General features: G+C 41.3%; 1 protein-coding gene across 5 annotated transcripts in view; it reads left to right on the top strand.

The window, feature by feature from the left end:
* The window catches only part of Arhgap12 (Rho GTPase activating protein 12), a 104,050-nt gene that overhangs the window by 18,296 nt on the left and 69,566 nt on the right, over positions 1-16,188 (top strand). For 4 of the 5 annotated variants that reach the window (XM_052727441.1, XM_052727440.1, XM_052727439.1 and 1 more), the window contains exons 2-3: positions 3,621-3,657; positions 6,638-7,392. In XM_052727441.1, coding sequence (XP_052583401.1) covers positions 6,715-7,392 — 678 coding nt within the window. In that variant the 5' untranslated portion in view covers positions 3,621-3,657; positions 6,638-6,714. Of the gene's footprint in view, positions 1-3,620; positions 3,658-6,637; positions 7,393-16,188 lie in introns of those variants that run through there. The other variant, XM_052727443.1, reaches the window with a different exon arrangement.

Below are 16,188 nucleotides of genomic sequence, written 5' to 3'. Positions count from 1 at the left end.
GATAGGGCTCATCAAATGGCTCAGTTGGGAAAACTTGAGTTTGGTCCAGAACTCACATAAAAAGCCAGGCATAATGGCACGTGATTGTAATCCCAGCCCTGGGGAGATGGAGACCTGGTACATCCTTGGGGCTTGCTGGTCAGCCAGCCTGGACTAAGTGGTGCATTCCAGACCAGTGAGAGTTCCTGTCTCAAAAAACCAAAAACCAGAAAGAACCCCAACAAAACAAAGCCTGGTATGGTGGCTCACATATTTAATCCTAGGCAGAGGGAGGAGGATCTCTGTGAGTTCGAGGCCAGCCTGATCTATATAGCGAGTTCCAAGACAGAGCTACTTAGTAAGACTCTGTCTTTTTTTTTTTTTTTTTTTTTTTGGTTTTTCGAGACAGGGTTTCTCTGTGTAGCTTTGCGCCTTTCCTGGTACTCGCTTTGGAGACCAGGCTGGCCTCGAACTCACAGAGATAAGACTCTGTCTTAAAACAAAACAAACAAAACCCAAATTAAAACAAAAATAAAAATAAAAAATAGCAAGGTGGATGGCACCTGAGAATACCTGAGGTTGGTATGGCAAGGTGGATCTCACACACACACACACACACACACACACACACACACACACACACACACACACACACACACACACACACACACACACACACACACACACAGCTTCTCACCCCCCCATATACATACAGAAGATGTAAGTAGGTGCTTATGTGTGTGTCTGTGTTTGCTGAAACATAAGGAAGAAGTGATTGCAGCAAGGAAGGAAGACTGGCAAGAGACCTGAAAGTCTCATGTGGACATTTAAAAAATTGCTGAGAAAAGCAGGGGGTGTTCAGAGCAGTAGATATGCAAAAACTGAATGTTCTGGTGATTGGGTGCTTAGCAATTTGTGTTTGGGATGAACACAGACAGAGGCATGTGGTAATAAGTACTGAATAGATTTTATTTCAGGAGTGTTCTGGTGAGAGAGTTCTCTAGTTAAATAAGCAAAAGCCTGTCTAAAGTTATCAGAATAAACAGCTTTTGACCTAATCTAAGGAGAAGAGGAAGAAATAAATCCAAAGTAAGCTTTCATTTTAATGTAGCTTGTTCTTACACAAAATAGAATAAATGATTCACACAGTTGTATATAATTCTCACATAAATCTGTTTTTAGAGCTATCCCATGAATACCTCAATCTTTCAATAGTTTATAATAAGACTTTTCTTTCATTTTATCTGATTTTCTTGAAATTGTTTATAGTGTATAATCTTCTATGTAACTTTTTAGATGTTTATGATTTTAACAGTTATCTTAGGGCTTTCCAGTTTCATTCCCTACCTCTTACCTCTGTTTAGACTAATAATCTATGTGTAGCTTCTATTCTCTGTTTCCATTGTGTTGTCTTGCTCATTTCATTCACTTCATCCTCCTTGATAGGAGAATACCTTTCTATATAGATTATATCATTTAACTGCCACATTTGCCCTACCTTTGCACATCTTACCGCCTTTATCTAAAGCTGTAGAGTGAATGTTTCATGTTGAGCCAGTGAGATTGACTCCCTTGTATAATCCTTCTCTTTCTGTTTGTACATACTTGTCTTTGTAGTTACTAGGGTGGGTGCAATCATAAGGCCTGGCAGTAGAGGGAACATGGGTTGGCCTGTAATCCACTGCTGTTCTCCAGTGCTACAACCTCTCTATACTAGCATGAAGCAATCACTGTCTGAGCAGTCTTGATGTTTCTAAGCTACAGTAGCCTTGTGAAAAGTAGCTGCATTTTCCTACTTATCTCTGTGTCTTCAAAGGTACTTTTTATTTTTTGTTTCCCTGGGGAGGCGGGGGACCCTAAGTCACCCCAGAATAAAGTACAGTATGTTTCTTTTAACAGTAGAATTGTGAGAATCTGTCATTGGCTGATTCCTTCATTGTTGGACCATCAGTGTGTTTACACAGACCTGGACAGTCACTTACTTCATGTGCCTTATTGAAGTAAACACACAATGTATGATGGTGCTGCCAGCATTACATGGCCAGACTGTTGTAGGAACTTTTTAAAAAACAAGTATATGTATTAGATCATAGTTTCTAAAATATCAATAAAATACAGTATAGAAATACAACTATAACAGTCATTTATTATCATCAAGTGCTATGTTCTGCATTTAATTGTTTATACTATGCCTTTTATACTCCTGCACCTTGGTAGTTGTGTGTACATCAGTATTACTACAAACATGACTAATGTGATATACTAGGATGTTAGGATGCCATGACAACAATTTTCAGCTTTATTGACAACTTAGGGACCACTGTTGTATTTATTGTCTGCCTCTGTTTTTTGTACTGCACATGTATATGATTCAGTATGAACTTTCTGGGCTTTATTTTGTTTTTTCCAGACAGGGTTTCTCTGTGTAGTCCTGGCTGTCCTGAACTCACTCTGTAGACCAGGCTGGCCTTGCACTCAAGAGATATGCCTGCCTCTGCCTCCCGAGTACTGGGATTAAAGGCGTGCACACCACCCAGCTGTTTTTTTTTTTAATGATGTATGTGTGTGTGTGTGTGTGTGTGTGTGTGTGTGTGTGTGTGTGTGTATTACATCTCTCTGTATGTGTGTGTGGGGTGGCTTGATGGAAACCAGAAGAGTTCTTTGGATTCCCTGGGCTTGGAGTTCCGTATAGCTGTGAGTGTGGGTGCTAGGATCTGAACTCAGGTCCTCTGGAAGAGCAGCAGGTGCTCTTAATTGCTGAGCCATCTCTGCTGCCATCAGGATGGACTTTTGAAAAGTTGTGAAAAATGTGTGTGGGATTAAAGCACAGAGTGACCAATGTCCAGTCATGTATGAAAACAGAGATGAACATTTCAAAGGTTGGAAGCTCTCTTTACTGTGATGAGCAGATGTGACAGGATAGGGGTGGTATAGAGACAGGAAGTAGATTTTGGATGTGGTAAATTTTAGGTACTTCTAACCAAACAGTTTTGCTTATAGAAATGTCTGATTTTGAGGAGTCTCTTCCCTTTTTTAGTTTTCATGACTCTTTGAAGAGTTTAGTTCTGTTGTCTAATGGAATACCTTGCCTTCTGGATTTGTGTGTAACCATTGCATGAGGTGAAACACAGTACAGGTGACAGTCTGCACTTTAGGTGTGTCTTATTTAGGTATTCACTGTTGATTGATAGATTTGATCATTTGGTTTAAGACTCTTGATTGAAAAGAAGCATTATGATGTCTGTTTCCCTTTTTGTAAAAAGTAATCTGTGGTAAAAAATGTGTTAACTTTAAACATATATTATTATCTATGCCCACTGAATACCATGAACTTGGAGAAACAATTATCTTAGCAATTTTACCAAATTTGTTTATCATAAATCAAAAATTTAAAAAAAATTACTGTTTGTCAGAATAAAGTAAGGGATGCTGAAATAGTAATGGGAACAAGCGAAGGTAGTGGCCACACCGATCTCAGTGGCTCGAGTGGTTTTGTTGGGGCATGGCACTGAGAAATCATATAATATTCCCTTATGTTCCTATCACTATCATAAAATTTATGCTTCAGAATTATACACAACATTATGTTCCTTTAAGGAATCTTGGTTAGAGATAATAAACAACTTTATTTATTTTTATAGGTTTAAATGAAACACCAGATGTTTACAGCCTTCTAAGGTAAGCTTAATTTTTTTTAAACAGTGTTACTGTATTTATTAACTCAAGTAGCTTGTCTAGAAATAAATCGCAGGTGCTGAAATTGTGTTTTTTTTTTTTTTTTTTTTTTTTTTTTTTTTGGTTTTTCGAGACAGGGTTTCTCTGTGTAGCTTTGCGCCTTTCCTGGAACTCACTTGGTAGCCCAGGCTGGCCTCGAACTCACAGCAATCCGCCTGGCTCTGCCTCCCGAGTGCTGGGATTAAAGGCGTGCGCCACCACCGCCCAGCCTGAAATTGTGTTGGTAATCAATTTACTTACCACCTCAGCTTATTGACTTTATCTTAGAGAATGATTGTTTCTACACACAGTGTACAGTAACACTTGCATCTGTGTTCGAGCTGTGACCCATCACTTGGGAACAGGCATGAAATTTCCCACTTGGGCCATGCTAGTGTGCAAAAAGTTTCAAATTTTTAAAATTTTGGGTCAGTGATACTGTATTGTAAATGGGTGGTTTTTAAACAGTGACGTTAATCTCTGCAGTGGGGAGGCTGAAGTAGGCAGATAAGGCCCGCCTGGGCTACACGATGAGAACCTTATTCAAACGTATCCAAGTATTGGTATTGGCAGTGTGCTTGTCCTCTGTGGACTTTAGAGACGATCCTGCCTTGCTTCATCATGGCGTCTTGTGCTTGCTGGGAATCCTTGATGCTCTGCTCCTTTCTGCCTTTGTCTTCTTTTTGATGCTTCTGTTTTGTTTCTCTCTCTCCTTCTTTCTTTGCTTCCTCCTTTCCTTCCTCCCTTCCTCCCTTCGTTCCTCTTTTCTTTCTTTCTTTCTTTCTTTCTTTCTTTCTTTCTTTCTTTCTTTCTTTCTTTCTTCCTTCCTTCCTTTCTCTTTCTTTCTTTCTTTCTTTCTTTCTTTCTTTCTTTCTTTTTTTTCTTTCTTTCTTTTTTTCTTTCCCTTCCTTCCTTCCTTCCTTTCTTCCTTCCTTCCTTCCTTTCTTCCTTCCTTCCTTCCTTTCTTCCTTCCTTCCTTCCTTTCTTCCTTTCTTCCTTTCCACAGGTGTCTCATAAATCCAGGCTGACCACAAACTTGCTGTGTAGCCTAGGATGTGAATAAAGATGAGGACATGACCACTCCTAGATATGGTTGAGGAGAAGGATTTTTATTGTGGATATGAGGGAGAGACATCTGGAAGGGTCCAGACTGAACTGGGCCATGAGAGAAGCAGGGGGCGGGCAGGGGGGCAAGAGAGCAAGAGAAGAGAGGGCAAGCAGACCAAGAGAGAAGAAAGGAGGTCGAGGGGCCAAAGTGGCAGGTTTATACAGGAATGAGAAGCTGGAGGAAGGGAAGTGAAGCCTAACCCCTGGGCTAGAGGAGTTTAGGGTGGTAGGGGCAGGGTGAGAAGTGCTGGGAAGAGCCACAGGTACTGAGCAGAGTCCAGGCCTTCATGCATGCTATTCAAGCACATTACTAACTCAGCTACCTCTTCCTCTCCCATCTCTGTTTCTAAATGTCTCCTTCCTTTTTAAAGATGTGGGAGGAGGCACAGCTGGAGGGTTGGGCAAAGGCTTATCTGGTAAAATGCTTACTACACAAGTCTGAGGACTAAAGTTCAGATCCCTAGCTCATAGGCAGTGCTGGCTGGGTGTGGCAGCCTGCCTATAATTCCATCACATAGCAGGTGTAGACAGAATCCTCAGAGCTAGCTGGCCAGCCAAACTATCCAAACCTCTGGGTTTAGCAAGATACCTTGGAGAGTAATAGAGGGAAATACTTTGAGCCTCCCCATGGACATGCACACACGTGTGCTCAAACACACATAAACATATATATGTATATACATATATGGAACACACACACACATATAGTAATATAACAAAAAGATAGTGACACAGGGACTTTAGGACATTCTAATCAAATATAACTGTCTTCGGGTTTTTATTGCGGTGAAGAGACACCTTAACCATGGCAATTCTTAACTTTTAAAGATTTTATTTTTTTGTTTGTTTTTTTTTTTTTGTTTTTTTTGAGACAGGGTTTCTCTGTGTAGCTTTGGAGCCTGTCCTGGAACTCACTCTGAAGCCCAAGCTGGCCTCGAACTCACAGAGATCCGCCTCATGCCTCCCGAGTGCTGGGATTAAAGGCGTGCGCCACCACCGCCTGGCTTATTTTTTTATTATGTATACAGCATATATGACAGCAGGCCAGAAGAGGGCACCAGATCTCATTACAGATGGTTGTGAGCCACCATGTGGTTGCTGGGAATTGAACTCAGGACCTCTGGAAGAGCAGTCAGTGCTCTTAACCTCTGAGCCATCTCTCCAGCCCCCATGGCAACTCTTATAAAGGAAACCATTTTATTGGGACTGGCTAACATTTTAGAGGTTTAGTTCATTATCATGATGGGAAGCATGGTGACCCACAAGCAGACATGGTACTGGAAAAGTAGCTGAGAGTTCTTCATCTGGATGGGTAGGCAGCAGGAAGAGAGAGTGAGCTACTGGACCTGGCTTAAGCATCTGAAAAGTCAAAGCCTACCCCCAGTGACACATTTTCTCCATTAAGGCCATATCTATTCCAGCAAGACCATATGTCCTAATTCTTTCAAATAATGCCACTCCCTATGTGCCTATATAGGGACCATTTTCATTCAAACCACCACAGTGATCTTATCTTGTCTTACCTTTCATCTGCAAAGATCCTATTTCCAGATAAGATCACCTTTAGAAGTCCTGGGATGAGGACTTGGCAGTCCCATCTGTGGGACACGGTTTATACCAGTGTAGCAGTGTTTGCTCTTCCTCTTGGATCCTAAATAACTGAAGAACTAGAATGAGAGTGCCGTAAATGTAGGATGAGACATATGCTTTTAGACATGTTTACTTTATAGCGTTTGAGCTTTGAAGGTAATCATCTTTAAATGGTATGTACAATGTTTATAAATATCAAATCTAGATTATGTTAATTTTTTTCTTTACTCTCTTTCTCTATTTGAAGTGTTATATTAACGCAGCAAGGAACAAGGCATAATGTGGCATACCATCAGTTTTGAGAGTGAGTTTTACTGAGTAAAAATGGCTGAGAGAAGTGGGAAGAGTGCTGCAGGACAAGTGTATATTGAGGTGGAATATGATTATGAGTATGAAGCCAAGGACAGGAAGATTGTCATCAGACAAGGGGAGCGGTACCTCTTAGTGAAGAAGACCAACGACGACTGGTGGCAGGTCAGGCCAGACGAGAATTCCAAAGCGTTTTATGTGCCAGCGCAGTATGTCAAGGAGGTCACCCGCAAAGCGCTGATGCCACCTGTGAAGCAGGCAGCTGGACTGCCAAATAATTCTATGAAGCCGATACAGAGTCTGCATCTCCAGAGATCGACAGAAAATGTGAACAAAATGCCTGAGCTTTCAAGTTTTGGAAAGCCACCGTCATCTGTTCAAGGAACAGGTCTTATTCGTGATGCCAATCAGAATTTTGGATCCAATTATAATTCAGGCCAGGCTCTCAATCTAAGCCTGGACCTGACCCATAATAACGGAAAATTTAACAGTGACTCACATTCTCCCAAAGTTTCCAGCCAGAATAGGACACGCTTATTTGGTCACTTTCCCGGGCCAGAGTTCTTGGACGTAGAGAAGACTAGCTTTTCTCAGGAGCAGTCTTGTGACTCAGCTGGAGAAGGCTCTGAAAGAACACACCAGGATTCCGAGTCTGGAGACGAGCTTAGCAGCAGCTCTACTGAGCAGATGAGGGTAAGAGAGAAGTCGAGTGAAATGCGAGCTCGCCTCAATAAAAGTGGCACTTTGATTAAAACCATAGTGTTAAGAGTTGGATGTTTGGCTTTATATGTTCAGAACACATGAATTCCATCCTGATTTAAATAGAGAAAAAAATGTGAAATAGTTTGTGACATTCTCAGAGGGTTCCTCTGTGGTATTCCTAGTTCTTACATCTATGTGGGGCTGGAGCTACTTTGAGCATGAGAATGTTTTTCTCCCTACTGATGTGCATTGCATTAGGCAGGAAGCTCTCCCTTTAATGGTGGGTGATGCTTATTTTGGTAGAGAATGTGTTCTGTTTTCTGGTTGTACTCACTTTAACTTGTTTCTAACAAGTGCTCAGGTGTAATGCATGGCTGTGTGAGGAAAGGTACCACTGGCATGTAGGTGGCTGACTTCTTCATCGAGACTTGCTACCCTGTAATACCAAGCAGCATAGAGTGGATAACCCTCCTTCCAGTCATTTGCTTGTGTCTTAGCTGTTTCTCCTTGATGGCGCTCAATACTGGCTGGGAAAGAAATGTGTTCCTGGTTTGGTTTTTACTTTCTCCCCTACCTGGCTTTCTTTTCAGATTGTGTATGCTGGTTTATTTTTCAAATGAAGTCATTTTAAAAGCTCATGTATGAAATTGGAACCTCATGTATTTTGGCAATTCTGATTTTTAAGTAAATTTTTTATTTCCAGTTTAAAATAAATTTAAACGTAACTTTTTGGTCTGAAGTTGTGCTGCCTTCTGGGTTGTTTGTTTGAGAGTGAAGAGAACCTCCCTCTAACTCCTTTCCCCCCCTTTTTTTTTTTGGTGCTGGGAACTTAACTCTAGGTCTTGGGCTTAATAGATAAACACTCTGCTGCTGAGCGAAACTCTTCTAACCCTTGTAATAAAATTATTCAGGGTCAATCAGTTAATAATTAGGCTGCTCTTAGATATGGTCCAGTTGTACAAGTTGTAGTGCTGTTTAGAGCATTTTTGAGTGGATATAGGAAATGAGAGAGTTCTGTAGAGAAACTTCCAGTGTCTGAGATCAAGGCATGAAGTAGCACCGTCGTCGTCGTTGTCTTCCATGGGCTCTTCAGTTTTAGTGTGATACTCTGATGTAGACTATGTAGTGTTTGCGGAGGCTGAATGTGGTGGCACGCCTTTCATCCTAGCACTCACGAGGCCAGGCAGATCTCTGAGTTGAAGCCAGGATGTCTGTATAGCAAGTTCCATACCAGACAGAGCTACATAGTGAGACCTTGTCTTTAAAATACATGTATATGTTTGCATATACATGATATATATGGAGAGAGAGATTTCTGAAATTTTTGTGTGCATTGTTCTTTATGGAGCCTGGAGGGCTAGGGAAAGATGTGTTTTCTATTCCATCCAGTCCCAATCGCTCTTTCACAGCTAAAGTTGTACTTTATATTTGTGTTCACAAACAACCCTATGTTCTTTTGGTTATGATAGTCTTCAGTCCCCTGCACTGGAAGTTGGTGGCTCCTGTTCTTCTGTGCTGCAGCACTGTTTGAGAGTCTTAGGAGGAGTTCTTTGGCAGGCTCTTAACTCACCATGGCAATGGTCTCAAATCTTTTGCATTTTCTTCTTTTCGCTGAATCACTTCTTCTTTGTTCTGCTCTTATCAGATCACTTTGCCTTATATTTCACAGCAAAAAATAAATCCCCAAACAACACACAAAAAGCCGTGGTATAGAAATAGGGAGCACATTTGCGCAGTAGTCAATAATGCTGGCTTTCGAACTGTGGACTGGGGGCTGTGGAGCCCCCATGGGACTGGACTAGGCCCTCAGGACACGGAAGACGGTTGTTTGGCTCGAACTGTTTGGGGGGCACCCAGACAGGGGCATCGGGATCCGTCCCTGGTGCATGGGCAGGCTTTTGGGAATCTGGTGCCTGTGGTGTGATGCCTTGCTCAGCCTTGGTGCAGTGGGAAGGGGCTTGGACCTGCCTAGGCTCAGTAAGCTGGTCTCCTATGGGAGACCTCGATTTGGGGGATGTGGGGATGCGGGATGGCTTGGGAAAGAGGGCTGGGAGGTGGGAGGAGGGGGGTCTGTGGATAGCATGAGGAGTGAGTAGAAAATTTCTTTTTTTTTTTTTTTTTTTGGTTTTTCAAGACAGGGTTTCTCTGTGTAGCTTTGCGCCTTTCCTGGAACTCGCTTTGGAGACCAGGCTGACCTCGAACTCACAGAGATTCGCCTGGCTCTGCCTCCCGAGTGCTGGGATTAAAGGCGTGCGCCACCACCGCCCGGCAAAAATTTCTTAATAAAGAAAAATAAAATAGAATAAAAAAATAATGCTGGCTTTCATTTTTAATCTGATTTTAGCATTTGCCAACTGTGTGATAATTAGGGGAAATTTACTCATTTTGTAATGCTGTGGGTGAACCCTGGGCCTTGGTGCATGCTAGGCAAACACTCTACCACCGAGCTCATCCCAAATCTAAGGAAATTTCATTGATTTTATATGTGTGTGGGCCTGGTGCCTGCAGAGGTCAGAAGAGACAGTGGTAGATTGCCTGGAACTGGAGTTAAATATGGGTGTGAGCCACCGTGTGTGCACTGGGGACCAAACCCTGGGTCCCCTGCAAGAGCTCATAATTCAGCCACCTCTCTGGCCCTGGCCCTGAGGGGAAAATTCCTTAACCTGTGTTAAGGAATAGTCACAGGGATGTTGAGGCACATAATAAGGGCATTGGGTATCTGTTGCTGCTTTTAATTAACTACCAAGTTTATCAGCTTAAAACAGAGAACATGTCTTTTCTCTATTTTTGTGGGTCAGTACATCAGTTGAAGTTTGGGGTCTTTTAAGGTTGTAATCTTAGGCAAACTAAGCTAAGATGAGGAATTACTTGTAATGGTGCCTTCCTTACAGTGTTGCTAGTTAAGCCTCCTCACAGCTGTTTGAATATAGCAAGTAGTGAGAGCATGGTAGAAGCGCCACCATCTTCAGTTCCTGATCTTGGAAATCCCACTGTTGTATCCTGTTGATGATGTAGCTCATTCCTCTTTTCTGTTGGAGACTGCACAGGAGTATGAGTAACAGGTTTTGAGGATTAGTGAAGGAATACCTTGATGGTTGTCTGTGAACAGATACTCAGTAAAACACGCTTGCCACGAAGATTGCCATTTCTACTGTTATTTTTACCATCAAATCTATACGTACATCTGTGTTGGCAGTTGCCTTTCTCTTGATACAGTGCAAACATTTCTTGTTCTGTTAAAGTGTACTTTCTTCATATTTGCTCTTTTTACTTTTCTCCTAGCTTCTGCAAAATAGGGTGTTATGTTCATGGCTTCAGACTCACTGTCAAGTCTTTTCTATTAGTGTTATTTATATATATATATGGGTGTGTATATATATTATATATATGGGCGTGTATAATATATATTTGTGTGTGTGTGTGTGTGTGTGTGTGTGTGTGTGTGTGTGACCCATATGCAAGTCAGAGGACAACCCCAGGTGCTTTGCCTTCCACCTTGTTTTTGAGCCATGGCCTCTTTGTTTGCCACTGCACTGTGTATTCAAGGCTAGCTGACCTATGAACGTCTGAGGAGTTCTCTTGTCTCTGCCTCCCATCTTGCCAAAGAGTGTGCTGGCATAATAAATGCTGCTACAGCATCCAGCTTTTTGTTTGTTTCTTTTTTTCCAGACAGGGTTTCTCTGTGTAGTCCTGGCTGTCCTGAAACTCACTCTGTAGCCCAGGCTGGCTTCAAACTCACAGAGATCAATCTGCCTCTGCCTCCCGAGTGCTGGGATTAAATGAGAGCACCACCACTTTGGGTGCATCCAACTTTTTACGTGGGTTCAAAGGATTCAAACTCCAGTCATCAGGCACTCTGGTAGTCAGCATTTTTACCTGCTGAGCCATCTTCCCTAGAATTTAGATTTGCTTGTATTTTCCCCATTTAGTAAAAGTGTGTAAATCTGCTTTTCCTGTGTTGCGTCATTACTCCTTCCTTTACCAACTGAGCCATCTCCCCAGTCCCCTCACCACCTCCCATTTAAAAGGGAATTTGAGAGTTCTTAATAGTCTGGAATACTAGTCATCTGTCAAATAAATAGATGGCTTGCAAATATTTTATCCTGTTGTGTAACTTTTCTTTTTATCCTTTTGGTTGGCTCTTTCCCAGAACCAGTGTTTCATTTCCATGAACTCCAGTTTATCAGTTCCTTATGTGGGTTGCTTTGTCAAGTCTGGGAGCTCATAGCATAGCAATTTTAGGTATATTTGAAGAAACAGAATCACTAGGGTGTGTGTGTGTGTGTGTGTGTGTGTGTGTGTGTGTGTGTGTGTGTGTGTGTATGTGTATGTGTATTTTCTTAAGTACACACATACACAAGGTGGGGTGTATTTTTTTTTTTTTTGGTTTTTCGAGACAGGGTTTCTCTGTGTAGCTTTGCGCCTTTCCTGGAACTCACTTGGTAGTCCAGGCTGGCCTCAAACTCACAGAGATCCGCCTGGCTCTGCCTCCCGAGTGCTGGGATTAAAGGCGTGCGCTACCACCGCCCGGCAGGGGTGTATTTTAAGCACTTGGTTGCATAAGCATGCAGACTAGGAAGTTCAGAATCCATGGATTTCCTGGCAGGCTGATGCTCCAGGAAAACAGTGTTGTTCTGGTACTTTTGTTGTTGTATCCAAGAATCCATCACCAAATCTGAGGTTGTGAAGATTTACTCTGTGCCTTCTGACAGTTTTATAGTTTAGGTTTTTAATCTTTTTGACTTACTTTTTAAAGTGTGAAATAAGTGTCTAACACATTCCCTGTCCCCCAAACAGAGTTTCTCTGTATAGCCTTGGCTGTCCTGGAACTTGTTTTGTAGACCAGGCTAGCCTCAAACTTGGAAATCTGCTTGCCTCTGCCTCCCGAGAGCTGGGATTAAAGGTGTACATCATCATGTCTGCCCTCCAATTAATTTCCTTTTAAAAGTGACTGTCTAGTCCTTCTAGTGCAGTTTGTTTAAAGACATCTGCTTCATCAGGAAGCTTAGCACTCCTTGTTGAAAATCAGTTGACCGCAGACACAGTGGCTTGTTTCAGGACGTTTAGTGCCTGCCTGTTAATTTATTCACTTACACCTGTAGGGACTGTCTTGAGTGCTCTTGTTTTGTAGTATTTTCAAACTGTGAAGTGTTAGCCTTCTTCCTTTGTTTTTTTTTTTTTTTCCCTAAGAGTTGCATCTTTTCTGGTTTCTTTAATTTCCGTGTCAGTTTTAGAATTAGCTTGTCAGTTCCTAGAAATAAACTAGCTGAGATCTTGGTAGGGATTGTCTTTGAGGCTGTACAACAATTTGTAGTATCCATTTCTGTTCCTCTTACTCCCCTCAGGCTGAAATCTTCAGATTTATTGACTCAAGGAAAGGTTATGGCTTTGGAGGATGGTTGAATAGGTAAGAATGCATATTGCTCTTGCAGAGGATCTGAGTTCAGTTCCCAGAATGATATCAGGTGGCTCACACTTTTTTGCATCTCCAGCTTCAGGGGATATGACAGCTCTGGCCTCCATGGGCGCCTGTACACACATGCACATACCTACACACAGATACACATATACGTAATTAAGATGAAATTTAAAAAGAAAGTATTTATGCTTCATGTTGATATATAATTTTCTAGGTACAGAAATCTTTTTGTTTTGTTTAGTTTTTTTTTTCAAACTTTTCTCTCTTTTTTAGCATGGTTTCTGGAGAGAAGTATAATTCTTGTCTTTGTTCTTTTATAAAGATTTTTTTTTCTCTGCTGTCCTTCAAGATTTCCTTTCATTTTGGATTTTGTAGCTTGAATATGATATGCTTATGTGTAGGTTTTTTGGTTCTCATCCTATTTCCAGTTTGGAAAACTTGGATTGGGATATCGTCAGACAAATTCTACTCCCAGCCATGTTCAGTCTGCTGTTCATACCATCAAATCATCTTGTATTTTTGTTACAGTTTTTTGGGTTTTTCAAGACAGGGTTTCTCTGTGTAGCTTTGCGCCTTTTCCTGGAACTCACTTGGTAGCCCAGGCTGGCCTCGAACTCACAGAGATCCGCCTGGCTCTGCCTCCCGAGTGCTGGGATTAAAGGCGTGCGCCACCACCGCCCAGCTTTGTTAAGTTTTTAACTTCTTGCTTGCATTTTGATTCTTTGGTGGGATTTTAAAAAATCTGATCCTATGACTCATTTGTCTTTGCATATTGTCCACTTTTTCCTTAACAACATTAAACATATTAACAGTATCTTAAGTTCTCTGTCTTGGTAATTCTAGCATCTTTACTGCATCCAAGTTTGATTGTGTTACTTGCTTTCCTTAATGTGTTTTGTTACCTTTCTGCATGCCTTGCAATTTTTGGTTGAAAGTCAGATATGTATCAAGTAATAGTAACTGAATTAAATAGGCCTATAGTGTGAGGTGTTAGGCTAATTTGGCCAGAAATTGGTCTGTGTTTAATGTTTGTTGTAGTTGTACATACTAGATTCTTGAAATTCAAGTATCTGTGAGTTTGGCTCAGTTGCTTTGGGGATTTTTGAGTTTTGTTTTTTTTTTTAACAGTCTCAATGTAGCCCACGCTGGTCTCAAACTTGCACGACTGGCCTTTAACTTCCTCCTGCTTCCCTCTCCCAAATGCTAATGACAAGTGTGTGGCCCTGTGCTAGTCTCTTCTAAGAGCTTAGGTACGTACTTCTTGAAGTCTCTCTCTGTGGTCCACTGGAGCCCACAGTGGGGAGGTGTCGCAGTATTCTGTAATCCCGTGGTTAGTCTCAGGCTTTCACTGTTTGCTGTTGGACTGTGAATTTCTGTCTCTTAGTTTTCCCTTTCCCTTAGGGAAGACCAGAGCCTCTTCTGAGGGCTTTGGAGTATGGGGACCATTTTCTCCAGACTGGATAAACTCTGCTGAAGTTTTTTTTTCTCCTCAGACAGCCTGTCTGTATTAGCAGGACTACCTGGACTTACACCACTGGGTTACCTTTTCTCCTCTTACCAGAGCCATGAAAATGTTTTTGTTAAACCTTTACTGAAGGAACCTGGTGGTGGCTTTGGAACTAAACCCCACCAAAGTCCAGGGTCTCTCCGAGAAGCTAGTCCCTCTAGTGTGTCCATTCATTAATTCATCATGTTTCTATTAAGGTTCCAACAAGTTTATAACTCCAGTAGTTTCTGTTTAGCTTATTAATGTATAATATATTGGTTGGTTTTTTAATACTGACCATCCTTCTTAGCTAATACTATTTTTGGTCATGGTCACATGAATGGTCTAACTGGGTCAATGATCTTAGGTATTGCTGAAATCCATCTATTAAGTTTTCTTTTGCATTTGTACTAAAAAGATGTTGGTTTGCTTTTTTGGTACGTGGTCTGTTGCTTATTAATCAGGATATCAATGAAATGAGTGGGGAAGTACTCCCTCTTTGTGCTTAGTGAGAGGATGTGCAGTTTTGATAGTGTTTTCCTTTGAATCGTCCTGGGTGTCACGTTTGCTTTCTTTAATAATGTTAGAAACAAAGAATAATGATAGTATGGGACTCGGGAACATAGGAAAAGTAAATGTAGTTTGGCAAGACAATGTCTTTTTGTAAAAAGGGCACACCAGAACCCATTGAGGCTAGCAAGCACACTTGAAAAGATGATTTCTATCTTTTTATCCCTGATGTAGGTGGTGCCTGCAACTGATCCCATTGGTGGAACTTGACTTCACAACCTGATTAGATTGGCAAATCAATGTCAAGGGGAAGGTTCAAGAACTGTGAGCCCTGCCGGGTTAGTTACTTTTCATAGGAAAAAAAAAGCACATTTCTTAAAATAGTTGTTGAGGTATTAAAAATTATCCTTTCATTTTGGGGAGATTAGGACACCATGGAATTGGTAGGTTTCATTGAAGTTATCAAATTTATCCTGGCAGTGTTCTTTTCTTGCAATTTCCCTATGTACGGTGTCTTCATTTATGTTTCTAGTTCATTCACCTGTTTGTTTTTCTTTTCTCTTGCTTTTCTTTGTTGGTGTTGTAAGGGGTTTGTAAGTTATTGATCTTTTCAAGTAGTGCAGTACTTGTTTCATTGGTTTTCTTTATTTTCCTGCGATAAATTTCACTGATTTCTCTTCATTGTTTGTTTTGTCTTGTTTTTGAGGCAGGGTTTCTTGTAGCCCAACTTAGCTTTGAACTGAGCAGTAAGAACTCCCAATCCTTCTAGGAGAATCAAGGCATTTCTCACCATGCCTAGCTATGTTTTTTCTTTGTTTTGTTTTTGTTTTTTGAGACAGTGTTTCTCTGTGTAACAGCCCCAGCTGTCCTGGAACTTGCTTTGTAGACCAGGTTGACCTCGTTGACCTCAAATTCAGAGATCCACGGGCTTCTCCCTCCTAAGTGATGGCATTAAAGGTATGCGTCATCATGCCTGGCCACTAGCTGTGATTCTTTTTCATTGGTGTGCTCCTCTTCTAGGCCAGCTTCTGGAAGTGGGAGCCTAGTTAATTGGTTTGAAACTTTCCCCATTTCCTAATATGAACATGTAAATCCAGCAAATGTGCTGTCTTTTGTCTTCAGACTGTTGAATTCAGTGCATTTTAAAATTCTCAAGACTTGCTTTTATGCTCTTGGGATGCTTGGGGAAATATCTTGTTTAGTTTCCAAGTGTCTGGAGATTTTTTTTCAATTTTGTATTACTGGTTTTGTGGTTTGGTTCCTTTGGGTTTGGGTAACAATCTGTGATTCAATTTTTTAAAAAATTTGTTGAGAGTTGTTTAATGTCCAGGAAAGGATCTTGGAATATATTCTATAGACACTAAAATAATGT

This window comes from Peromyscus californicus, unplaced genomic scaffold (genome assembly GCF_007827085.1).
Source record: "Peromyscus californicus insignis strain IS unplaced genomic scaffold, ASM782708v3 Scaffold_8__1_contigs__length_139910024, whole genome shotgun sequence".
NCBI classification, from domain to species: domain Eukaryota; kingdom Metazoa; phylum Chordata; class Mammalia; order Rodentia; family Cricetidae; genus Peromyscus; species Peromyscus californicus.
Note: the sequence above shows the minus strand (reverse complement) of the source record. Positions and strands in the feature narration are given on the sequence as shown.